General features: G+C 39.2%; 1 protein-coding gene across 1 annotated transcript; it reads left to right on the top strand.

The window, feature by feature from the left end:
• The first annotated feature begins 817 nt into the window (after positions 1-817).
• Positions 818-27,465, top strand: LOC140229692 (EF-hand calcium-binding domain-containing protein 4B-like). The gene is made up of 16 exons (XM_072309935.1): positions 818-1,070; positions 3,048-3,195; positions 4,451-4,597; positions 7,157-7,247; positions 7,937-8,032; positions 9,172-9,243; positions 10,556-10,671; positions 12,583-12,654; positions 13,209-13,260; positions 15,571-15,665; positions 23,383-23,760; positions 24,593-24,707; positions 25,691-25,823; positions 25,955-26,151; positions 26,605-26,703; positions 27,273-27,465. Exons 1-16 carry the CDS (start codon positions 818-820, stop codon positions 27,438-27,440), a joined length of 2,232 nt encoding a protein of 743 aa, XP_072166036.1. The 3' UTR covers positions 27,441-27,465.
• The last annotated feature ends 529 nt before the right edge of the window (positions 27,466-27,994 follow it).

The raw sequence follows: 27,994 nt of genomic DNA, 5'->3' as shown, positions 1-27,994 counted from the left end.
TGGACACCAACCTAGCTGTTCATTGTCTGTTGTGTGTTGAGACTCTATGAAGTCAAAGAGGATTACGTGGAGATCACATGCTGTGCTTACTGGAGAGAAAGCTGATAGCATTTCACTGTATCCCTAAGTCAGGAAAGGAAAAAAAAAAAACAGGGCAAAAACCGTATGTCTGTATTTGCTCATGAAACTAAAAGGCAAACATCGATATCTGCATGTTGCCATTATTACAAGCAGACTTGCAAAAAAATTACTGCCCTGCTCCAGTATACCCTGCGTGTACATTTGTATCACTGTGCTTGGATTTCTTCTTCATCTTGGATGGACAGATATTTCTGATGTGATATTCTTTTGAATTGTACAAAGCATTTGAACAGTCTGAAAACTTGTCAGCAAGGTGACCATGTCTTTGCAAGGAAAGTAATAAGTGGGAAGCACCAGACGAGTGGGATCTCAGAGTTGTGGCTCTACATGGGATCTACAGAGCATTAAACCTTGTGTATCACTGTAGCAATTTGGAAACACCTGGCATTTGTAGCATTTGTGGCTGGGGCGTTTTGTAGCTGAGCTCGCACAGCTGTTGTACTCCCGCGAGTATCAATCGAAAATTACATGCAGCGGATCGACGGAAGGGGAGGAATTGATATTGAATTATAGTGTGAGCACTGTATTGCATGCTACAATGCGAGACTTTAGCAGTGCTTTAGTGTGTACCATTGTGCTCAGTAAGACAAACTTTGATACAGTGCAAAAGTTTTGCTCTCATTTTTGTTGAGAAGAAGAAGAGATAGAGAGGGGAAAAAGAAACGCTTCCATCGAGATGGATCACACCTACGAGGGCGCGGAAGCCCCGTTCACCTCGCCGGACGACATCAAGTCCATCGTGGCGCAGAAGGCCCGGGAGCTCTTCCTGGTCTGCGACGTCGAACAGAAGGGCTTCGTCAGCAAGCGAGACATGCAACGGCTGGTCAGCGAACTGCCCCTGCAGCCGGACCAGCTGGAGGAGGTCTTCGACTCGCTGGACGACGACAAGAACGGATACTTGACCCTCGAGGAGTTCACCGAAGGCTTCGGTGAGTCAGTCAGTTGGTCAGTCTGACTACAAGTGTAGCAGCTTGCTTGGTCGCATTGGTGGCAAATGTTGTTTTATTCCTTAACTTATATCAGCATGAGAGAGGAAATTGAAATCATTCTGTATAAGTCATACATTGTATATTTAGCAACTTTTTACAAATCAAGACTTCTCTACAATTTTGTGAGTGGTTAAATTTGTGATCTTGGAGTACAGTAATGAACTGGCAAATGTATGCATGCACATATAATATTTTTGCGTGTTTTTAAATTCCTGATTAGCACCCGTCTCACAAAATCCGCAAAAATAAAAACAGCACAAAATAAATGGCATATAACAAGTGAAAGAAAACAACATTTTCTTTCCTCCCATTGCTTGCATATATTGTTGCACTGTCATAAGAAATTAGTATCAAGGACATTGTTTGGCATGGAAAAAATGAAATTTGACATGTATGTATCTGTCTAATAGCCAACAGCTGGTTTCTCAACTTGATCCTTGAAGATTGTTTAAATTATAAAGAAAAAAAAAAAACAAAAAAAAAAAACACTGTCTGAAAATTTACAGTTTTTATCTGATTTTTTCCCCCCATAAATTTCCCGTACTGAAGACTAGAACCTTCATATACAGACCCGCCTTCAACACCCCTTCCCCACCTAGATATTGTTTGACAATGCCATCTGGTATTGGATTAACACATACAGTTGAACCTCTCGTATCCGGACAAGTCGGGACCGGGGCTCATCCGGATAAGGGATTTGGCCGGATACGGGAGACTCAATGCTTTATACATGTACATATACATATACATGTACTGATGTAGCCCATTGTAGTACCACATGTAGTAATGTGTATACTGCAACCTTTTCATTGTTACATTTGGGGATGTTTGGGGATGTTGAAATGTCTGAAGGTAAGCAATTTGGAAGGAAATTTGATGCAATGTATGTTAATCATATTGTAAGTAATATGTAATTCATGTGTGTTTGGGTAGGAGTTCTCAAGGAGATGGGAATCCCCCTTTCTTCCCGTAATTATTAAAAAAAAAAAAATCACGGCGAGATTGCGTCCGGATAATAGAGAGATCCGGATAAAGGGAGGCCGGATAATAGAGGTTCAACTGTACAATGTATGTATGTCTATTGCTGCTCAAACAAGACCATGCATTCAGTATGTGAGACTGAGGGCATGGTAATAAATTATAATGTGTTGTGCTAAAACAGAAAACAAGCAATGATGCACCAGGAATTTCTTTTATTGGGACATTGGTCAAAAATACAAGAAAAAACCGCCACTTATATCAAGTGTTTCATTATACAACTGATTTACAGCATATCCTCTTTATCAACAAATGAGAGAATTTGTTGAATATTAATCTATATTCTTACAAAACTTGGAAACATATACAGTGCACTCCCGTTACAACGAACACGGTTATAACGAAATTTCGTTATAACGAAGTAAATCTTCTGGTCCCAAAATTATCACCATTAAAGTCTATGGTAGAAAATTCGCTTATAACGAACACGGTTATAGCGAAATTTCCGTTATAACGAAGTCTTTTCCGAGCGCCACCAACAAAGAAAAACAAAAGAAATGTGCTCCGTTATAACGAAATGCGAATTGCTTTCGAAAATACGTAGCGGAACAAGCATTTATAGCGTCTCTGCATGGGTGAACACTTCACACCACTGTGTGTTTGCTCCTTGTGTCACGCACAGTTTCTGAGGGGAACTTGCGTTTATTATTGTAATACAGTTATCCCATCACATTTCACATAGCTTTCCAGTGTATGATGAGTATTCAGCAAACATACTATGATATATTATATACGTGGTTCCTTGTTTTCGTTATATCTTTCATTAATTTTGTTCGGTTATAACGAAATTTCGTTATAACGAAAGAAAACTGCCGGTCCCGAGCATTTCGTTATAACGGGAGTGCACTGTATATCTATTTTTGGTTTCATCCCACTCAGGTGGATTCCTTGGCCTCAACCATGGCCCCATCGGTCACGACGAACCCGAAGACGCTGACGAGTTCGGCGACGACCACGACCAAGACTACCTTGAGAGGGAGTACGAACTGGCCATGAACAGCATCGGAGCCACTGGGGCCATCGCTGAGTAAGTCAAGAGATGGATGGAGGCTCAGAGATGGACTACAGTGCACTTAGGCCCAAAGTCACAAAGATGGTTTAAACCTAGACCATGGCACTAGTTGAGACCATGGTCTAAAATAAGCGTGATATAGGCATACCTTTGACATGAGTGTATTAATGCACATTTGCTACTGGACGTCTGTTGGCGTACGCAGTCTGTCGATAGTATTCACGCAGAAGAAATTTGCATAAACCATGGTTTAAATTTGTGCCGCCTTCATGAATTCGGACCTTAGTGTTCATCAAATGTTGTATGATTAACAGGGATTGTTTGCAATCCAGCTACGTACTTCACCCTTAACATCAAAGATCGGCCCCAGAAGTTGGCCCAAAGGTGCAAAATTAGCCAGTCTTTATTTATTATCTTGTACATTTTCATCTTCTCCTTGAAGACAGATGGCTGGACTCTTAACCAAACTTGGTTGGAATCGTCAATGTTGGGATGGGATTACAGTTGATACAAGTAGTGATGGTGGTGCCCCCATGGGGGTCCCAAGGGTGGGGCCCAAATACCCAACTTAGGAGGGTGTTGTCCACGGGGCCTGTAGCAATCTCCAAATCTCAAGATTTTTAAAATTGTTTGCCTCGGGTGAAGAGCCACAAAGCCACAGTGTGCTGCTCAGTTGAGCGTGAGACTTGTGACTCTCTTATTTCAGTCAGAAAGCAGGAAAGTGCTTGCAGCTTCCAAATTCCTGAATGGGGCACTGTAGCATAGTGGACTAGACTCTCATCTCCTATTCAGAGGACCCAAGTTCGATTCCTACCCAGTTCTCATGTCCTTTGACAAGATGTTTTTACTCACCATGTCCCTCTCAACCCAGGTGTGTAAACGGGTACCTGGCAACACTAGTGTAATAATAATGGCTGGGCCCTCTGGTAGAGCAGTGGCAACACTGAAGAGGCTACCCTGGGTAAATAAGACCTTGCTATTATCATTATTATTATTGTTATTATTATTATTATTATTATTATTATTATTATTATTATTATTATTATTGTTATTATTATTATTATTATTATTATCATCATCATCATCATCATTATCATTATTATTATTATTATTATCATCCTCATCATTATCATTATCATCATCATTATCATTATTATTATAATCATCATCATCATTATCATTATTATTATAATCATCATCATCATCATCATTATCATTATCATTATCATTATCATTATTATTATTATTCCTTGTCTGCTTCCCTCTATAGGCACGATGCAGTCAAGGAACTTTGGAAGAAGCTCCACCAGGATGAGCCAGGGATGGTCGGCCAGCTGGAAGACTTCATCCAACATGTGTGCACGGACATCCGCACTGCCCAGCTGAACACTGGCGAACTGGAGGCCGCCATGAAGAAGTGAGTTGTAGTGGTCAGTCTGTCACTTCTGCCCCCCCACGGAAAAAAGCAGTAACTGACATTTTTATGAATGTTTACTTTTTTGCAAAAATGAATAGTTTACCCAATGCTCTCCAATGTTAATAGGTCAGTTTTGCAAAAAGAAAAATGAAAGTGACGAAAAATACAATTTTTCACTTTTGCAAAAAGCAGTAACTGCATCCAGTTGATTCAACTTTGCAAGTTTCCCCACGGAAAAAAGCAGTAACTAACAAAGCCCACGGAAGAAAGCAGTAACTAACAATTTAGTCTTTATCATTCAGACTCTGTATAGTCCTTCCTGTATATTTTTTCCCTAATACCATTTATTTTTTCTACTAATTTTTTTTTAAACAATGTAAACAGCAGTTTCTCCCATAATTTAGGAGAGTAGATATAAAAAGATTGTTTCACCAGTAACTTGACTCTGCCCGCAGGGAATCATATGATAAGTTGTAGAAAAGGCTTCTTTCTGGAGACTAGCAAACCTGGCAGACTCAGCGCGCTCAGAGTGCAGAATACGCGTGCAGCAGCAGCTGCATGCGCATAAATTCTGCAGCATACAGTAACTAGCTAAACATTGCATCACATCACAGTCATCACTTGCATGCACAGTATTGCAGGTCTGGTACAGTCTGAGTGATCATGCCAGTGCTAACCATGCTGTCACACAGTTTCTGCGGTCCAGGCATGCCTGTAAATCTATCATGAATTGCAGAGGAAAAGTCATGGTAGCCATGGCTTTGGCCAGAACCAGAAAATCTAGGTGAGCTGAAAATATATTGAAGGGAGATGAGCACTATAGTATTAATGCACTAACGTTAGTCTAATGTTAGATGTAGGCCCTAAAGTTTAAAATAGGTCTACCAGATCTAAAGTTACAGAGTAGATCTAGATTCTAATCTATTGTTAACTGTTTAGTGTTAGACAAAATGTCAGTAGGCCTAATCTAACGTAATAGATCTAGGTCTAGCACTAACATTGGGCATAGATCTGTAGTCTAGCTTAAGTGTAACGTCAGAGTTCGACTAGGATCTAAGACGAAGAGACTTGACTTTATTGTCTAGTCCAGGGTCATGTGTCAGGGGCCAGGCCGGGCACTCCAAAGTTCAATTAGGGTACATAGGTGTCTACCTTATTTTTACACAGAATGCCATTCAATCTACAAGACCTAGTCTAGGTCTAGCGATAGGTCCTAGATCTTATAGATCTAGACTAACCAGAAAGTAGAAGAACTTTATAACCTGGTGGTGGTAACAATTCTCCTCCTATGGTCATGTGACATGTGCAGTTACTGCTTTTTTCCATGGGGAAAACAGCAGACTCCTGGCCGTCTGCAGTTACTGCTTTTTTCCGTGGGGAAACTACCCAGAATCAAGGGTGAGCCACCGCAGTAACTGCATTTTCCTAAATAACATTTAGAAAATAACGGAAACATCATTTTTTCCTAGGTATTGTTAGACAACTAGGTATGGTGCATAATCATACCACAAAATTATTTTTGAATGTTTCTGTGTTTTTAAGGAATCTGCAAAAAACACAAAATCGCATTTATCTCAGCTCAGCAGTTATGCAGTTACTGCTTTCTTCCGTGGGGGGGCAGACTTGGTCAGTCGTTCAGGATGCAGTCGCAAGCATTAATAGGTTGATTTTTTGATAGGGATCAAGCTGGCTGCTATTTCCCCCCCCCCCCTAAAATCTGTCACATGTATTTCATATTTTAGACTGTGTGTGCTGTGGTGATTTATACATTTGCAGGATTTATACATTTGTGCAAGTATTTCAGGGAACATATTCATTATATGAGCACAGACTGTGATTTATGAAGGACAAGAGTTATTAGCTAGTTACTCTGTGTGATAATAATGATAATGATGATGATGGTGATGATAATACATAATGTAGTAGTAGTAGTACAGTGCACTCCCGTTACAACGAACTCGATTATAACAAAATTCCGGTTACAATGAAATAAAAATTGAGGCTACAACATTATCCTCTTTATGTTTTTTATTGTTTATCTGTTTGGTTATAATGAAATTTCGATATAACGAAAGAAAACTGCCAGTCCCGAGGACATTGTTATTACGGGAGTCCACTGTAGTAGTAGTCCATTGGCTAACTCCACTCACTGAATACATATAATGTATGTACAAGCATCTAACAACTGTTATCTACCTTCTTTCTGTGAAATGTATACATTAGAAATCTGTCTCTTTGCATATATCTGTCTATATCTATCTGTCTCTCTGTCCATCTATTTGTCTCTCTGTCTGGTTTGTCCTTTTGTCAATATATCAATCTGTCTGTCCATCTGTCTGTGTGTCTGTCTGTATGTCTCTCTCTATCTGTCTGTCTATCTGTTTGTGTGTCTATCTCATTATCTATCTGTTCATCTATCTATATTTTTATTTCTGGCTATGTCTATCCGTCTGTATGTCTTCCTCTGTCCATCTGTCCATCCATTTGTCTTAAAAGTCGGTCTCTGTGTATCTGACTGTATGTCTAACTCTGTCTTTCTGTCTGTCTGTGCGTCTGTAGCCGTGACTCCAGTCACCAGGAGGACATCAAGAACCTGTACGAGGAGATGGAGAGACAAATTAGGATGGAGCGGGAGAGAATCCTGGCGGAGGTGAGGACCAGGGTTGCCATGGCAACTCGATGGGAGATGGCGTGTTTCCATGCTGGACACTTTTATCTCCTCCGATGACATGACATTTGCTCCTGCGACAATTGCTCCAGTCTTATTTTCTCCAGCGACTTAATGGGGTTAGGGTTAGGGTAAGGGTTGTGATAGGGTTTTAGGTTTAGTTTGATATGAGGATTATGATGAGGGTTAGGGTTATGTTTGTAGTTGGAAACTATGTTTGGCTTTAAATAGCGCGTAGATATTTCATGGGAGCAGCTGTCACAGGAGCAAATATCATGGAACCTGTTCGTCAGCATCTATGTTACACTTGACACAACTCATTTCTTAGATGCCGTTCCCATCTCTATTTCCCAGTAGGGTGTATATCAAAGGACTGCTATTTGTAGTTCATAGCTCACAGAGTCTGTTGTTGCAAAAGTTTTGTGTTTTAACATTAACCCATTGAAGACTAGTGACACTCCCCAATATACTCAGACAGGTGTCTATGGGAATTTCGTGTGATAGCAAAATTAGCCAGTCCGCAACTGGTTAGGGTTTGTTAAGGCTGATAGTAAAAGACTACAAGTATGATACATTCACAAAAACTCACAAATTTTGATTTTTTTAAAGCATGTAGTGGTCATTTATCCTTTATCATTGTTTCCTTTGTTAATTTGTCAAATTCTTTCCAGGAAAGAGAGAGGGAGAGAAGGGTCAAGGAGCAGCTGGAAACTGACCTTCGCACCAAAGATGACCAGCTGCATTCACTACTCAAGAAACAGTCCGAGGTAAGAAGGCCCACTGGACATGCTCTGGTTTAGTTTGTGCTTATCCGTGGTGTGGAGATGTTGCCCCCTGTCCTGGACTCAAACTGGAAGGCATTAGATCAATACTGTAAAAGTGGATATATTTGCGCGATTAATTTTTCGCGCTTGGCCGGGTAAGAAGAGTTTCGCATGTTTTAATTCCGCGGAATCAAGACATCAAGCACAGGAATATATGGCAAGCAAAAATATTCGTGTGCTTTAATTTTCGCACTAGTTTCTGGTTGCGCGAAATGCGCGAAAGTTTCAACACCGTGAAAATTTCCACTGTTACAGTAGTCTGTGTTTCCCTGACAACTTGTCTGTACCTGAACTTCAGCCAAATGAGTTAGATTTGAAGCCCATCCCACCTGCACGGAAACTTAAAGCCTGTTCACACACACCGAAAATTAGTGGTTTATGAAAATTGATATTTGCATTGCAATGCAAAAATCAGTCCAGCTTGAATTTTCTTCAAAAAATGCCAGGATACTTTGCCTTGCATGACATGTGTGAACAGCATGCAAAGACTCTCAATTTTGTAAATACCATAAGCAGCAGGGTGAATTTGTTTTTGTTGCTATTCCCATGTGTGAATGACTTTCACATTGGGAGATGCACAAACGGATACTTCCTGTGTGTTAATGCAGCTGTAGACAAACAAGCAAGTGGTGAATTAGTTTGAAAATCCTAGATACAATTCAATTAAATTAGATATGTTTATTCATCTCATTTGCTGATAAAACAATGCAACAGTATTGAATTTTATAATACAGTACAAAAATAATCAGTCATTTACATTTAACATACATATAAATGTGAAAATAAAACAAGGGAGCTTGAATAAAGCCAAAAAGACCTTGTAAAGTAAGGTCCCTTATTTACGTGTATGCACAAAATAACTGGTTTAAGTACAAAATGTAAAGATGGACAGAAAACAAACAAAGAAACACACTAGACTTTGCCACACTGCAAATAAGTCCACATGCTAGGGTACCCAGGGTCACACTCCGGTTATTTTTCAGGCTTGCTCAGACTAGAGATTCAAAACAAAAATAGAGTTTTCACGATGTCATTTTAATGTTAATGATCAACTCAGCAGTGCTGTTTTCTTCTTCTTGCAGCTGGAGAGGAAGGTGTACGAGCTGAGTTTGATGGAGTCTGAGGTTAAGGAAGAAAATGAATCACTTCAAGAGGTGAGTAAAGAAAGATGACCATCTTCCTTTCAATATGAATTGAATTGAAATGAATTGAAATGAATTGAATTGAATTGAATTGAATTGAATTGAAATGAAATTAATTGAATAGAATTGAATAGAATAGAATAGAATATGATAGAATAGAATATGATAGAATAGAATAGAATAGAATAGAATAGAATAGAATTGAATTAAATGTAATTGAATATTAGAAATACAGCCACGTGTAATGAATTTGGTTGGTTTAGAGATGGCTTGTACTGGAGGATGAAACCCAAATGTATCACATGTATCGAGTAAATGCAAGTACACATAATATGTAACAGACTTGTAATAGCATTCATGCTGTTTTCTGTCACATTTTATCCTGTATTCATGCATGTGTCTTTTGTTATGCATTATGACATGTAAACGTGAATATAGATCAACTTTAGCATTAGCAGAATATGTCAGTGAAGTTTGAGGAAAATTGGACAATCGGTTCAAAAGTTTTTTACATTTTTTAAGGTTTTGATACAGCCATCACACTGGATGAGAAGACCACACTTTGTGATGTCATGTATTGAAAATGGTTACAACTAAGAAAACTCAAAATATTTTCACGTTTTCGTTCATATTTGTGAATCATTGACAAACACTACTACTCATTGCTATATGTGTGTTTGTGTGCCAGGGAAGGAGGTTATGTTTTCATCGATGTTGATTTGTTTGTTTGTCTGTGCAAAATAGTTTAAAAAGATGTGGATGGATTTGGATGAAACTTGGAAGGAAAATTCTTGATAATGATGCATGGAACAGATGATCAAGTTTATGTAGTGGTCTGGGGATTTTTATGGATTTTTTAAGGATTTATTATTTTTTGCAGATAGGTTGACTGAACTTAGGAGTTCAAGCTACGTACTGTAAAAGAAATATATTCACTGCATGAATTTTTTTGCGAATTGGAGCCGATGGCCTTTTTCGTGGCATGAAATTTTCGCGAATTGCCACTGGCATTCAATGTATATAGTGTAGGTAAGAACTTTCGCATGCATTTTAATTTTGCGAATCTTGGCTCTCGCGAAATTCGTGAAATTAAAATGCACGCGAACATTCCTTGTTTCACAGTATGTGCTTTAAGTACGTGCTCTGCTTCGAAGCTGATGACGTAAACAAAAGGCTTCTATATTTGGAAATTGGACGATTTTCAGCATGCATGTATAGGTGGAAGTGAGCTGCTTGGAGGAGGTCTGTGCTCCCCGAGTGCTTTTCTAATATTTTGTTTTGTTTTTGTTTTGTTTTTGTTTTTGTTTTTTTTTTACTTGCACAGAGGAATGATGAATTGGCAGAAAAACTGGACCAAACGGAGAGGAACCTGAAGGATTCCAAGAACTACCTCAAAGAGATCCAGGAAAGGATTCGCAAAGAAAAGAGGGAGAGGGCACAGTGAGTGGCAGGAGGGAGTTAGTAACCAACAGTAACAGTTTGAGATGGTGGGGTCCTTAGTTTAAGGGAAAGAGAGAGGGCAGTGAGTGACCAACAGTAATAGTTTGCGATGGTGGGGTGGTTCTAGGGCAATTCCCCACTGGATAATAACCCCGACCCTTCCCATGACCCTAACTGTAACCCAAACTCTAACCCTAAACCTAACCATAACCCTAAACTTTACTCTAGTTATATCACTAATCAGTATTTAGCCCAGGGGTACAATGTAATTGTGTCCATGGGGGTTAATTGCCCTGATAGGGATAGGGTTCTTAGTTTATTTTCGTGCTAGTTTCTGGTTGCGCGAAATGCGTGAAAATTTCAACACCGCGAAAATTTCCACTTTTACAGTACCAGTAAAAGTGAAAAGTGTAACTTTATCCCTCGCATTCAAACTGCACATAAGCAATGCAATTTTGAATTAAATGAATGGTTTTGCAGAAGAAAACACCTGTTGCAAAATGTGTGGCAGTGCCAACATTTGACAGAAGGCAAAGTTTACTCTGGCCAGCCTCTTAAATGTCGCCACGGCAACAGACAATGAGGAAATCAATTGCCGCATTCTTTGGGGATGTGTCATCTGTTGGTTATTGACATCACACATGCATGCCAGATGTCTGTAGTGTAGACTTGGTTTCCTGGTTAGATTGGCGTGTAGATTTGCTGCTACACAAGAACTATTTTATTGTGCCTATATGTTTGTTTTCTTGTTATACAGTAATGGAGATGCCAACTGTTAAATTTCTGCGTTATTTTTTTTTTTTCCCCAAAAATATATTGCAGGTTTACATTGAAAATACTGTCATCCCAAATTGTGTTAATGCATGTGTCTTTTGAAGGAAAGGTAAAAATACTTCTTCTTTTTTTATACCAAAAATACACACGTTTTTCAGTCCCCAGAATGCTGTATACATGGTTAACATCCCTGCTGTGAATGAATAATATGTTGATATGGTACATATGTTTTCTTTTTTTTTTCTCTCCTTTTTTTTTTTTTTTTTTTTGGGGGGGGGGGGGGCCATGGGGCATGGGTTTGAGATGCTTGAAATTCCATTCAACAGTATGTCAAAGTGAACTTTGACCCTTTTTGTGCCAGGGACTTTGGACAGGGTGTGCGTTGGTATGAGGTTTCCTGTGTCAACTGGCACTCAAAGTACATGAAGTGTTAGTAGTTGTAGTTAAATCAGACAAACAGAAAGGCTATAGTATCATCATGATTGGATATAAGTAGCAAAGTTATGAAACTTTAAAGTTACGTCTGTTTTAATTCAGTAATGATGTTGGTCACAGCCACCTAGACAAAATTAACTAAGGTGGTGATGTAATCAACTCACAACTGTCCCTGTGGTGTGTGCCAAAAAATGTGATTTAAAAAAAAATCAAATTTATGGTCAGTAATTTAGCTACTACAACCCTTTCCCCCAAAAGTTATAATTTTCAAATTCATGAAGTTTGAATAATTTCATGAATTTGAATAAATATGCAGTACCTGCTGCATGCTATAAGGATTAGAACCAGCACTTGCTATCGGGCGAAATCTCGATGGTCTAGTGGAGATGACGCCTGTCCGGTGATCAGGAGGTCGTAGGTTCGAATCCTGCTCGAGTATGTACGCCCATGATTTTTATCATGGCTACTACTAAAACACTGATCAATTCAGTGCTTATTTACGTTGATGTAGGGCAATTTGTCAATCAGTTGCAAAGTTATAATTTGCTGGGCTTTTTTTACACAATATATCAATGTGAAGGATACAAGTTTTTCTCTTTCTGTTTGATGAAAAAAAGAATGGCAAGGATTTGTATTATGGTCAATGGACGACTTGGAGTGTCATGACATTAACATTCACTTTCTGTATTTTTTTTCCCCCAGGAATAATGTGAGAGTGGCACAAGGAATTATGAAGGAGAGAGAAAGTCTTTTTGACCAGCTTGATCATCTCAAGTAAGTCAGATTTTATTTCGTCACTGTATTTGTAACTTATTTCAAGAAGAGAAGAGAAGTCGTGCAGTAAATATTAATATGACTCTGGAAGAATATTCTGTAATAAGTGAATATACATGAATGAAGATCAAGAAGTACCAATAAACGATAATGATGGAATGTTGAGTTGTTCATTCCACTCCTTATTTATTTCATTTTGCTTCATTTATTGCAAATTAAAAGAGAGAAAAAGACATACCGGTTAATGAAAAGTCCATACAAAAACAGACAAGCTGAGACATCGAAAGTGACACAGAATTAGATAATGGTGATGAGCCATTATCTTATCATATTATGGCAAACAGACGTGGCTAAATCAGTCTCCCATAATACATAACTCTATGTGCTTTCTTTGAAAAACTTGATCATGGTGTCATGGTCACTTTGGATCATTTCCACAAAAAATTGAATGAGCGATTACGGCACTCGTACAATCTGTGACCAATGAAATGCGGATAATTCTCCAATTTTTTTTTCTCCCTCTTTTCCCTCACCACCCCCTTCCCTTTGACCAGGAGCATGAATCAACAGCTTCAGGATGACCATGATATGAGGTTACAGAGAGCGGTGAGTGGTGACATCCATTTCACCCTTAATATGCCCAGGCACTTAAAGGACAAGTTCACCTTTATGTACATGTTGATTGAGATAAAGCAGCAATGAAAGTAGGACACATCAGCGAAAGTTTGAGGAAAATCAGACAATCTATTCAAAAGTTTTGAATTTCTAAAATGTCTGTGCAGTCACTGCTGGATGAGAAGACTACTGCAGTTGATGATGTCACATGCGTCGAATGATATAAAGGAAATATTTAAAGAGAATTTCACAAAATTTCATTTTTTTAAAAAGAAAGTACATATTTCCTCAACTTGAAACTGACATATGTTAAGGGTAATATACTCCCCCTGCCTTCTGAAAGAGGCAAGTCATGTGCTTTTTATGCCTCCGCCAACGAAGTGGCCGGAGGCATTATGTTTTCGGGTCATCCGTCCGTCCGTACGTCCGTACTTCCGTACGTCCGTACTTCCGTACGTCCGTACGTCCGTCCGTCCCGTTTTGTTTTTGTCGATATCTCAAGAACCGTGTGGTGGATTTGCATCAAACTTGGTATGAGGGTATATCCTTGGGGGATGAAACTTTGTGTGGATTTTAGGGTCACAGGGTCAAAGGTCAAAGGTCACAGGTTATTTTGTGAAAAAAAAATTGAAATTTCATGTTTTTCTCCATATCTCGCAAATGGTTCAAGGTATCTTCATGGAACTTAGTATATATGCTTGTACCGATGGGCAGTGATTATCTAGGGAAGTTGGGGGTCATGGGTCAAAGGTCAGGGGTCAAAGGTCAAGGTCAACTCCTCAAAATATAACTACTTTCCTTATATTTATGCAGTGCCTGAAGGATTTTTTTAAAACTTGATGTATGCATGTATAACCCAATATATATTCTGTGGGAAGTTTCTTGCCAAAAGGTCAAAGGTCAAAAGGTCAAAGGTCAAGTGAAAGTGCTAAATTGCACTTTTTCCTCCATATCTCAAAAATAACTCAAGGTATTGTCATGAAACTTACATATTTATGCATGTTCTACCTAACAGTGATTCTCTTTGGAACTGTGGGGTCAAAGGTCAAAGGCCAGGTTTCGATAATACTATTTTACCATTTGATACTGAAATTATACTTTTTCTCAATACCTTGAAAATTACTCAATGCATAAACTTGTAAAAGGGTCAAAAGTCAAGTGAAAATCATCAGTTCCCCCAAATACCTGCACTCTTGATGTTTTAATCATTCATCCAATTGAACCTAGTTCTAGGAAAGTGAACATTCAGCACATTTGTGGCAAACCTGTCATTTTAATATTTTGCCAATTGTGTGAAACTGTCATCACACATTGTCAAGACATTGTACTATAGACCTATTAGGAGAACCATGTATTATGGTGGAGGCATACACCAGTCGCCGTAGCGACATTTCTAGTTTTATTATGCGAGAAAAGTGAAAATACATACACTAATTGTACTGTATATTAATTTTCTTTATATATTCCATATTGTTCTGCACATATGACATCATAAGCTGTAGTAGTCTTCACATCCAGCAGTCGTGGAACTGAAACTTCAAAAATTCATAACTTTTGAATGGATTGTCTGATTGTACTCAAACTTTCACTAATGTGTTCTCCTAATATTACTACAATCTCTCAATCCACATGTTTATGAAGGTGAAATTGTCCTTTAATTGAACTTACTAAGCTTTTTTTGTCAGCATCCAGTAATCCATCTAAACTTGACCTACAATGAACTTGTACATAGTTGTGAATTTTAGCAAGCCAGCTCAAGTATACAAGTGTAGCAATGCTCCTCAGTCCATTGGGAAGACCATGGTGATACAAACCCCATAAAACCACCACAAAATATATGGCGTACTGTATACGCTGTAATTTTCGCGTACAGACATTTTCATGAATGAGGAGGTCCCGGACATTTTCGCGAGATGTTGTTTTCGCAAACTGACACAAAGGGCTTCATAAGCGCACTATTACCTTAGCGCATGGTGCAATTTTTGCATGTTAAATTCGCGGTCCAACTGTAATTGGCGAAATTCAAGAAAATTAAACCGTGGCGAAAATAACAGCTTGTACAGTATACATCGGCTCTTCCATTAATTTGCCTGCTTTTAGTGTGTGCGCGCGCCTTTAACATCGTATCATATGGTTTTGATACACTCAAATGTGAGATTGCTAGGGAATCCTGTGATATTTCTTCTGTGTAAAAAAAAAAAGAAAAGAAATGATAATAATAAGAAAAAATGCAGCAAATTATTCAATTTTCAAACCGTTTCCTCACTGCTTCTCACTTCTCAATCATCATTTTCGTCCAAGATGTCTGACCCCAGTGGGGAGGCGAGCAAACAGCAGGGTGCCCTCGTCAAGCAAGGCTCCATCATGTCCAACTACTTCGAGGAAGGGGTCATCGGGTAAGAGGTCGTTGCGCAGGGTGACCCAATTTTTGACTAAGTGCAAGAATTTGTCATTTGTGTACCACGTGATTAGAATTGGCATTCATGTTACATGTAGTTTAAAAGTGTAGTTTGAAATTTCATACAGGTACATATAGTTAGTGCAGGCTGTCCTGTTTTTGTTTTTGTTTTTTTTTTGTACAAAGTAGCATTAGAATCACTAGTGAGTTACTAGTAATAGCAAGTTTGATAGTCAACATGCAGTTGTAACAAACAGGTATATGTGGAAGGGTCATCATATCTGTTTATGTAGAGTATAGATAGTAAAAAATTATTAAAGAATTAGATGCAGATTCTTCCTTTAAGATTAGCTCATATAGGGGAAGAAAAGGTTTCATGTGCATAAGCATCACATCTAGGCCCCTTTTCATAAAAAGTTGATATAATAGCAACTCTTGCTGGAATGGCAATTGTCATGACAATGACTAGAATCCAGCTTCCTGATTGGCTGCTGCTATTGGAAGTTGCCATCCTAACATCTTTTATGAAATGGGGCCCTAGCCTTAGCCAGTCAAAATATTAAAGGTACTCGCGATAACCTCTCTTGTGAAATTTGTAAATTTTTTCCAGGTTCCATCTATAACTTAGCAGGCTGAAAAACAAAGTGATAATAATCAAAAAAGAAATAAACAAAGAAAGATGGATCAAACTGGTCCTGTTGGTTTTATGAAAAATGAAAATTTTCTTTGCCAAGATTCACCCTGTAGATTTCAAAATTGAGATTATTGCCCCAAAAGACGGACATTTCCATTAAGAAGCTTTCTCTTGCTAATCCCTTCTTCTCGAACTAGAGTAGTATTCTCTGTTTTTGACATAGATGCCCATAAAAGTGTCCCTGATAAAATGTATGTGCCTGTTTGTAGATTTGTCTGTTTTGTTTGTTTCTATGTCTGTTTGTTTATACATCTGTTTTGTTTGTGTATATATTTGTTTATATGTCTTTGTGTGTGTTTGTGTGTGTGTGTGGGTTTTTTTTTTTTTTTTTTTTGCTTTGTTTGCTGTGAGTCCATTTGTAGCTATATATCCCACAATACCTTGCAAGTTTGAGGTTCTGACCCATAGTGACTCCATGTGTGCTGTTCTGAACCTACATGTATCTGCTTGGTGTCGGGGCATTTGTCTAACCATAGATGTGTGTTTGTGCTTCTGTTTCAAATTTATCATAATGTACGTAGCCACAAAGGGGAGTGCTGGTACTATTATGCCCATGAGTGAGGTCCCATGTGATCAAAGGCTTTGAATTCCCTCAAAAGGACTCGCCAGTATTGAGGATAAACTGCCTCGCCCAAGAGGCACAATCGTAACTGACAGCGGCCTCCACCTTTAAATGTCCACGGAAGCGATCACCACAGAAGGGGGGGGGGGTGGGTAGTGAAGAAGAAGAGCCTTATTTTATAATCACCAGTACCTTGTGTTGTGCTTTGCTTGTTTGCTCTAATATTCAGTGATATTAAAGGTAGGGGATACCTTTTACAGACCTCCCAAAATGCAGCAAAACATTAAATATGAACCTCAGGGGACTTGTTTAGGCCACTGCTGAGAAATTTGGAAGTCAACAGTTATCTACAATTTGAATAATGCACAAAACTCAACTACTCAGTAGTTCTGTGTGTCAGCCACACTTAAGCCTTTTTGTTGCAGTCTTCTGTATTTTTTTTTATCTATAAACACAAATCTAAAAGTATAAGAGCTGATGTAATAACATATAGAGTGTGTGGCAAGAATGTATATAGAAATGTTTGGAAGTTTTGATGAACTTTCTTCACAAAATATACATGATGGACACACATGCAGTACATGGGTCTGCAAAGGTAGCCTAGTAATGTACTGGAATTTACGGTGAGCCCCGAAAAAAATTCAATTCAAAATCTAACGGTCAATAAAAATGTACTAAATGTTACCTTCCACTTTCAATACTTTATGGGAGTTCTAAAATGATACTCTCTTCAACATACCACTGTATTTATACAACTCTTCATTTAAGGCATGCAAATGGGATTCCCTATCTTTAACCCTTAGTGTGTATTAACAGGTGGCTTTGGTTCCGTAATGTGTGACAGACAAATAAACTGAGCTTGGTGTGAGGAACTATTGACAACAGGGAAGAGAAAACATGTGGCTTGTAATGTCTCATCATGATGTTTGGCTGATCACAAAACATTACTAAGAAATGACAACACTCTGACAGTAGATAAGGAAGAAATGCCTGTTCACAGGCCCAGAACATTTACATGAGAAATATTTTCTGTTTTGAGTTGAGATGAAAGCAGTAAAACATTTGTATGGCTTATGTGTGCTTTGAACAATTCAAAAAGGATTATGTGCTGGTACATGAAAATGCCACAAAGCTATTGTTCTATCCCACTTGTTAAAAGAAAGGGTGATTCAATAACCATGCATTTAGATGAGTGAAAAAGAATGCTAACATTGTCAGATATAATTTGTGCATTTTTGCTCTCTGTGACATGTATTGAGGTCTCTTTTCTTCTTTTTTTTTTGACAGATCACTGCAACAAAATAATTAACAAAAATAATTAACAAAAATAATGCCAGTGATAATGATGTGGTTCCAATTCTTCTCTTTCAGTAACCCCTCCATACCTTACCCCTCCTCCTCTGCAGTTTTCTTTATCCTGGAGTGCTGATGTTACATACCACTGATGTGTCCCATAGAGCGATCATGGTGATTAGCAGTATTTGCAAAGATAAATCAGAATCCGCCCCCCCCCCCCCCGACGTTTCGCGCTATAATTCTGTAACGCGAGAAGGCCTCGTCGCGAGGCTTCTTGACTTTCTTTGTTCAAGTCTCAATCCGCCTCCCCCTGGTTTTAGCATAGCCAAAAAAGCCCGGCCCTCAACAGGTTTTGCAAAAGCAATATCTCACACACTATTTACTGATCTTCCAATTTTGAGACTCTAGGTGCGTCCAAACTTTCCCCTCCAGATTTTCAACTTAACTGTGGGATGCTTATGACTGTGACTCGTAGCATGCATCAAAATGGTCGAGACTAGACTTATGATACCTACTTAAGTGGTTTAAAGTCATTTGATATCTAACACATCAACTCAATCCTGATGAAAGTGTCTGTTGACTGACTACTCATGAATATTCATGACATAGAGAGTTGAAGAAATTTCCATTCGTCAATTAGGGTGACTGTGTTGTTACCTAGCAACCAGTAAATCACAGGCGAGAATCTCTAGGTTTTAATCATTCCCGTTCTTCTTAGTTTGAAAGATAAGAAGGTATCATATTTTTGACACCCTTCGCTTCATTGAACCTCCCATGATATGGGCTAGATTAGTTGCTGATGCATGTTTTCAACATATAATCCTTCTATGCTGACACATCAATGGTATGGAAGAAAGAAGTAGTGTCTTCTGAGTGTGTCTCCCCCCTCCCCCTTTTTTTTTTTCCTTGTAGTATCTCATCTCTGGTGTGTAGTGGGACATCTCTCTGTATCCTAACTTTCATCTCTCCATCTTCTAGGGACCCGCCCGGCGACCATTCTCACCCCTCTCATCCCCGCATCGACCAATCAAACCCCGCAGGTGAATATTGTAACCACGGCAACAGAAACTCCAACTCATGACCTCAAAAACTTAATCTACAACAACACTTTTCATTCCGTCTATGCAGAGAAAATGTGGAGTGAGGAAGAACATAAATAAAGCAGAGAACAGGGGGGCATTTCATGAAGGAACTTGTCGGATAAAATATCTGACAAGTCAATTAAATCCAACAAGTTTTGAGAAATTCTTTAGTCTGATTGGCTGATTTCTCTGAACTTGTCAGACATTTTATCCGACAAGTTCCTTTATGAAACGCCCCCCAGGTCTATGAAATACTTGTGCATATGCATCTACAAACAAAAAGAAAGAGAAGATAAAATAAAACTTTGTGCATTTCAACAAGCAGTTTCTTTTCTGAGCCATGGAGTAAAAACAGACTGATTGGGTTGACGCATTGAAAATCTGTCAGTTATTTTAGTCCAGATATACTCTTCTACATCAACACATCTGAACTTAGCGTACTTGCTACTTTTCTAACAAATTTGCTTGATTTCAGGTTAGATGATGATGAGATCGTTTTTCTGTCATCTCAAACCAAGATAAATCTCTTGAGTTATTTATCATTGATTATTTTAACTGTTCTGGATGAGGGAGACTTTTCACACGTCGATATGGTCAGCGAGCTTGTGTCAAAATATCACGATAAAAATAGCACAAACCATCTCTTGGACATAAAATTGAAATGACATAAAACAAAAATTTGAGGTGGAGTTTCTGTCATCATTGATGCATTTACAATTGTGTGTATCAGTTCACACTAGTTCTTACGAGTATATACCATATCATAATACACATATACTGTAGTTGACCATACCATATAAGCTACCATTACACACTTGTATATAATACTATTGGTATCTTTTGAAATATTATAAATTATATATTTCATCTTTGCAAGAGTCTTGATATCTGATTGATTGACAGTGGAGCTGTGTTTTTCATTTTGCATGTTATCACATATCTAGCAAAATGTGTTATATTCCCCGTTTGCCTTTGCATAGATTTTGGCTATTCTGCAAACAGATATAAATGTATACGATATTCGCATAGTTGATTCCAAAAAGTCACTCACCCACATAGATATGCATTAGGCAGTGTTTCAGCTTGCCTGTACAGATAATCACCCTGGCCTATCCATGTTCTACAGAAAAAACAAACAAACATACAAACAAACAAAAGACAAGGTGACCCGATTACAAGTACAGATACCATGTCTGATACCAATGCTCTTTAATTTCAGGAGAAATTTTGACCACTTTGATACTGGAGTCATCATTAACATACTTGTATACTCACTGGGGTCTCATAATAATATTTTTCTTACCAGTCAATATTTTCTGACTATTGCATGATTGCATGTTGGCATGTTATTAATGGCTTCAGCAGATGTATGAATACATGTTTATTGCTTGCATCCTTGCATGATACTCATAAATAATTCTATTTAATTCACTATATATTCAAAAGTTATAGCTGTGGTGTTCTATTGCCACCTAAGCTTAAAGTGTCCCAAGTTCAGATGTAGTGGCCATATACCTGGGCAATTTCTGTATCTGAATGTCCACCCCAGTAGACAAAGTCAAACTCACCAGGTTCATCATACCTTGCACATCGGTAATTGGAGGGATGAAAAACATACATACACACGCCCCTTCTATCTTATTATTGGGATCATTTTCTTTTATTTCTTGTAATATCATACTGAAGTAATGTCAATATTCAAACCTTGCCCAATGTGCAACTGTGATTTTGATTTATGCTTAGTGCTTTATGCTTATGCTTATGATTAGTATTAAATATCCTTGTAAAACCTCTTGGTCAGCATTTATACAAAGTGATGTGGGTACACAGGACTAGGTTGGGAATGTGCAATATACCACATCTACATGTTTGTACATGTACAGAGGGTTACAATGTGCTGCAAGCAGGTGCCTTGTTGAAAACTTGCCAAGGTACCTTGATGAAAAACACCCATTCAGCATTTGTATTGTGATGTGGGAACACAAGCCTAGCCCAGGAATGTGCAATATACCACATATACATGTACAGGAGGTTACAATGTACTGCAAGAAGGTGCCTCATTAAAGGACAAGTTCACCTTCATTAACGTAAGGATTGAGAGAATGTAGCAATATTAGTAGAACACATCATTGAAAGTTTGAGGAAATCGGACAATCCGTTCAAAAGTTATGAATTTTTGAAGTTCTTGTGCAGTCACCGCTGGATGAGAAGACTACTGCAGTGTATGATGTCACATACGTAGAACAATATAAGGGAAATATAAAGAGAATTTCACAAAATTTCATCTTTTGAAAAAAGTACACATTCCCTTAAATCGTTACTGACATATGTTATGGGTAATATTATTCCCATTGCCTTTAGAAAGAGGCAAGTCAAGTGCTCTTTCATTATGCGAAAATAGTGAAAATATGTTGAATTTTCTTTTCATTTTCTTTATACTGTTGTACTCATATGACATCACGAGCCTTAGTAGTCTCCTCATCAAGCGGTTCCAACACAAAAGTTTTAAAAAATCATATCTTTTGCATCGATTGTCCAATTTTCCTCAAACTTTCACTGATGTGTTCTACTAATATTGCTGCATTCTCTTAATCCTTATGTTAATGAAGGTGAACTTGTCCTTTAAAGACTTTTCGAGGTACCTTGATGAAAAGACAAGAAGATGAGAGGGAGACCTGCCATGACACGCCCATCAGGCAATAAGGTGGCTTGTTCGAACTCACTGAGGCACCTTGTTTGGGACAAGAATGCTGGGATGTGGGTTTTTGAAACTCGCCTGGTTGCCTTGTTCAGGGCGATTTGTTATAACTCACTTTGGCCCCTTCTTCTAGAGAAGAAGGTGCCTAAATGACTTCTCAAGTCCGATCAAGGTGCCTTGTTTAAAACAAGAAGATACATTGGCAAGTCTTAACAAGTAACTCCCACACCCTAAAGAAGATTCTGGGGTGGGGTACATCAAGCAACCTTCTTGCTTCACATACCACAAGCTTTTGTAACATTTCCTTGTAGATATTTCCATAATATGTATTTTGTACATGGGTGCACTGTACAAGTTTTATAGTTACAGTGTGTAATATCGTGGTTGGCTATACCTCTAACACAATCCGACATGTTCAAAATCCATTGAGTATCATTTGTTTTATAATTTGTCGTACACCCCAAATCCTCAACGGTGAATGTGCCCGTGAATGATGCATTAAAGTTCTGATTGCCAGTGAATATTACCATAGATTATTATAGTTTCATTTAACAAAACACATCATGCTAAAGACATTCCTTATATCTGCATCATCAAGATCACTCTAGCATTTGCTATTTATGCCACTATTAAGTGTTCATTGCCTGTATTTTATTATTATATGGAAACTATGATATAGAATATTAGCATTTCCATGTACAGAAATGCTGCCATGAACTCAATAGTTGGTACTAATTACAAACACTGGCATGAACTGGATTGCTCAATATTGAAATTGGCCCATTCGTATGCCACTTTATGCTATCTCTGCAAATCAGATGTGTACATTCACTATCTTCATGATTTTTTTTTTTTTTTAAGTAAAGATATCTCCATTATCATACATCTAAAAACATGTATTGTACTGTAAGATATGCTGTTTTATTTTTCTTAGCTCATTTGCTGAACACATATGTGAAGAGTTTTTAAAAGGTTTACAGTACCGAAAAGCCACATTAATCCTTTATGTGCCATGGACTTTGGACAGTGTGTACAATGCTATGGGGATTTCTGTGCTAATGAGCACTCAGAGCACGTCAAGAGTTTAAGGCAGACCTTGAACCACTCTGACTCAATTCTGTGCTTTCTATGTCTAAAGTGATTAGAAGCTGTTCCTACTGCTTTACGGTAAAGACAAAGTTGATAAAATTTGTGTGTGTTTTTCAGAATAACATCCCAACTGAGGGAAAAAATTAGGCACAGATTATTTCTTCCTCTTGTCAAAAGATCAGCCCTTGCCTGCTCACAAAAAAAAGAACACAAATAATTGTCGCTATTTCAATTTGGTGTGCTCTCTTCATGAGTCAAAAGTTTGTTTGGAAATGATGTGTGTTGATTCCACAGACCAGACGGGGGCATCAGCCAGTCGGTAGACGGCAACCATCCCCACTCCTGGGGCGAGGAGGGGGGCGACGGCGCCCACGGGGGGAACGCCCACGACTCCGCCCTGGGCAGCACCCTGGACTCCAATCACTCGCTGGGGCACAACAGGATGCATCATTTGGGCGGGGAGGAGGAGGAGGATTGTGAAGTGGATGATGCCTTTTTGGAGAGCAGCGGTCTGCTGTCGCCAGTCGATCCGTCGACCCTTGGGGCGGAGGAAGAGTACGAGGTGGTGGAAGGGGACTACGATGAGGACGTCGTTGCCGGGCGGAACTCGGCAGAAGCCAAGAGGAGAGCATTCAACCGAAAGGTTGTCGGTGGCCGGGATGAGGGACGAGAGTGAGTTTCAAACTAAAGAAAATTTTTATCCCTCCCACCAATCTTTTAATCCGTTGAGGACGGGCAGATTTTGCTACAACACACATTTCCCATAGACGCATGCTGGAGCTTACTCGGAACTCGTCCTCAGCTGGTTAAGTCTTTTCTATTTGTTGTTACTTATTTTGTGTGTAGCTTTCTGATACTACACAATTTTAATGGAAGAATGGCACCATGAATTTGAGAATTGTGGGAATTTATCTGTGCATTTCAGCTGTGGTCAGATGGAAGCAGAAATGTTGCTTGGATTTAGAGCTCGCAGGATTTTTTCAAAGAATTTGCAACTGCACACTCATATCATACATGTGTTTCTGCAAAGCTCTGCAATGATTTACTGCATTGGAAGAACCCTAATGTTTCTATTGTTCTCAGCAAGGTCATCCAATTATAATTCACCTTGATGGTAGTGAAGTCGACTACACAGACTGCCCCTTTCTCAAAGACAAGGTAGCATGAGAAGACAAGGGTTGCCCAATTAATTCAATCTTCATTCGCTGCCCACCGGGTTTCATTTGAAAACTATGAATAGCACCCATCAACTAATATGTTCATCAAAGCGTATGCTCATTGGTAACAGTCATCTCCAGTCAAGATTTTTTGGCTGTGTGTATACTTACATTAGAGATCAGTGATAAACCTGTACGCAATTTGTTACATTGATTCTTAAATGTATCTGAGCTCGGCCAGACTTCCACTCAATGGTATCCCCACGCTACTGAGTCGTAAACCTTCCCCCACCTCTGAGTTTATTCTGTCTGTGATTGTTTGTTTGTATGATTGTTTGTCATCTCAGGGAAGGGAGGCAGGATTCTGAGAGTAGTGGGCCGAGACCGGAGGGCCAGCGGGCAGACCCAGTCGGGGCCCACACACAGGGGCCTGTGGACCAAGCAGTGGCCGAGGCTAAGAAAGTAAGATCACCATCCATGGTGCATACATTGATGCAAAATGGAATAGTCTTATCATGTAAATCTCTCCCAGCCCTTCCCCTCCCCCACAACAAAATAAGTTTGTTAACCTTTGACCGTCTCAGATGATGAAGGGCGTGATGAATGACAAAGTTCAACTTTACTTCAAAGTACCTACAAGTACCTGCTTAGCGTGAAGAAAAACAACTCATTCTTCCTCAACTTTATTGTATGTTCATGTCACCTTAAAGGGATGGTACAGTATTGGTGGAGATGAGAATTGGGCTTTTAACTTTTTGCGAGATACTAAGAAAACATTTATGATGTAGTACAGAACATACCATTTTAAGAGGAATTCAAAGTTTAATTGATGAAAATCGGGTTTGGAATGACTGAAACATCCAAAAACAGAGTAAAACAAAGTGATCGTAATAAAGTGTGGGTTCCACACTTCATGAGAATCGCTCTTTTTTGGATATCTCAGCCATTTCAAAACCAATTTTCATCAAATAAACGTTGAATTCCTCATAGAATTACGTGCTCTTTTATATTTCGTAAGAGGTTTCTCATTATCTCACCAAAAAATGGTAGAAACCTGAAATTAGCTCTCAACCAAAACAATACGATCCCTTTAAAGAGGATACTTGTAATGTTGTAATCTCTGGTGTTCAAGTGCAAGCTGTGCTTTCACTACAGGTTTTGAAATGAGTCATCTCATAAATCTACCATGGCCAAATGTACGCAATGGCCATCACAATCAAATTATTGCAATGCCGTCTTGAGGAAAGAGCAAGATACATTGTTTCATGAGCTGCCACACTGAAGTGAAGAAGTGTTATCCTCCAGTTGTAATGAACTGTCGTAAATAAGTGGTGTTTTTTTAAACATTTTCCAAATCTTTTCAGTATTTTGTAGCTCTTTTCTAGCTCTATTCCAATTTGATTTGCTGATAATTGAAAACTGATATTTGGGGGATTTGGTTGCAGCTGGTTGCAGCAAACCGGTCACCGGAGCGCCTCTTCAAAGTGGTCTTTGTGGGCGACTCTGGGGTAGGGAAAACCAGCATTATCCACCGATTCTGCACGGATTCCTTCAGCGACTCCTTCTGTGCCACCATAGGTGAGTTCAACTAGCTTGGATCGTTCCTTTATGGTAGCTTGATGGATTAGAGCGTTCATTACATTGGAATTTTATTTCATCTGCAAATGGTAAATAATGCCTTTAATCTCATTCCGTCCGATCTATCCCAGGCGTAGATTTCCAGGTAAAGTCGCTGACAATCTCCGGCAACATCGTGGCCATGCAGCTATGGGACACTGCGGGGCAGGAGCGCTTCCGCTCTATCACCCGCCACTACTTCCGCAAGGCGGACGGCATCGTCGTCATCTACGACGTCACCTCCGAGCGGTCCTTCCTCAACGTCCGCAACTGGATGACCAGCGTGGAGGTGAGCTTGTCGTGGGATGCCCACCCCTGGGAGGGATGGGATGGGATGGGATGGGGGTGGGGGGGGGGGGGAACAAGTGGCCTTAGAGTGAATCAAGTAGATTGCTTTGATCCTTGAGGTATGAGTTTTCGCTGGTTCCTTTTTCCGACATGTTTTTTAATAAGTGTAGATCAGCAGTTGCAATGGTTACTCTGCCATCAGTGGTAACCATCAGTGATTTCTTGGATTTGATTGACTATGGAATAGTGTTGCTATTGTAATTACCATTGATTCATAGTCACCACTAATTGTAGAGTTAACATAGTTTTATGCAGTGAAGCCCTAGTGTGCTGAAATTTATCATTGTCATTCTTTTTAAACAAGATGCAGTCTTAGAGATAGTATTTGAGATGGAGTCATGCTTTAGGACGTCGCACCATGACATTCTGTCATCCTTTCTCATTGTAAATCCAGGAGACAACAGATGACCACATTGTCAAGATGTTGCTAGGCAACAAGTGCGACTGCAGCGACAAGGTGATCGCAGAGGAGACGGGTCACAGTCTGGCTGAAGTGAGTGTCATAGGTCATACTTGTAGGTCATCCTTAGAAACTAAAAGATGCTTATCACTGGTATCATTCTTATAAAACAACCATTGTCAACGTCACATCTACTCCAACAGATCCCCCCCTTTCCTGTGGTTGTATGAGTGGTATGATTTCTCCTTGTCATCTTCGGTTTTATTATTGTAATCGAAAGATTATAATCTGACAGCTGTAATCTGTTACATACATGATCATCATAAGAATCACTATAAAAATCAAATTTCTCAATGCCACTCATCTACAGTTGCACAAGTGTGACTTCTGAGAGGTCAGAAATAATAATAATAATAATAATGATGATGATAATGATGATAATAACAACAACAATAATGATAATGATAATAACAATAATAATAAGTAATTTCTTATTTAGCACTATATCTAGTTACAAACTATGTCACTTATGTCAAGTGTCAATTTGACTAGCAGATGCAGGGTGTCATCCCAATTCATTCTTTTTATCATTATTGTAATCAGTCATTTTTAAACCTATATGTTCTATTACTTTTGCCTTTTTATTTCTTGCTTGCCTGTAGACGTACAAGTGTGACTTTTACGAGGTCAGCGCAAAGTCTGGCAGTAACGTCGTGGAGGCCTTCACGGCCATGTCCAAGCTCCTACTGGTCAAGGAGGACGAAGAGATGCAGAATGCCCTCAAACTGGCCGAGAGCGATGACCAGAAGAAAAAATGCTGCGACTCCTAGCCTAGCCCCGCCCCTTCCTTCTTCATCCCAGGCTCCACCCTCTCCTTCAATTCCAGCCCCGCCCATTCCTCTTCCCAGGTCCTTTCTCTTCCTCCTCCCTGCCCTGCCCCCATTCCTTGTCCTAGCCCCACCCTATTCCTCCTCCTCCTCCTAGCTACACCCCTTTCTCCATCCCAGCTCCACCCCTTCCCCTTCCTAGCCCCACCTTCTTCCTTCCAGCCACGCCCATTTTCCCTCCTCCTCCTCCCTCCCCCCGTCTCCACCCTGGTTCCACAGTCATCCATGTTGTCAGATGTGCATGAAAAATAACCTCATAGTTAGGGAATGATCCCAATACTGTATTCTGTAAAAGTGGAAATTTTAGCCAAGAAACTGGCACAAAAATATATTAAAGCATGTAAATCTATAGCTTGTTATATGTAACAGTACTATATATTTTGATTGCACAGAATCAAAAACATGCAAAATTCATAATTCATCTTACCAGGCCAAGCATGAAAAATTACTTGTGCAAAACTTTCCACTTTAACAATACGCCATATGTTTCGCAGGCA

This window comes from Diadema setosum, chromosome 6 (assembly GCF_964275005.1).
Source record: "Diadema setosum chromosome 6, eeDiaSeto1, whole genome shotgun sequence".
NCBI lineage: Eukaryota > Metazoa > Echinodermata > Echinoidea > Diadematoida > Diadematidae > Diadema > Diadema setosum.
This window is presented reverse-complemented; position numbering and strand designations above follow the sequence as displayed.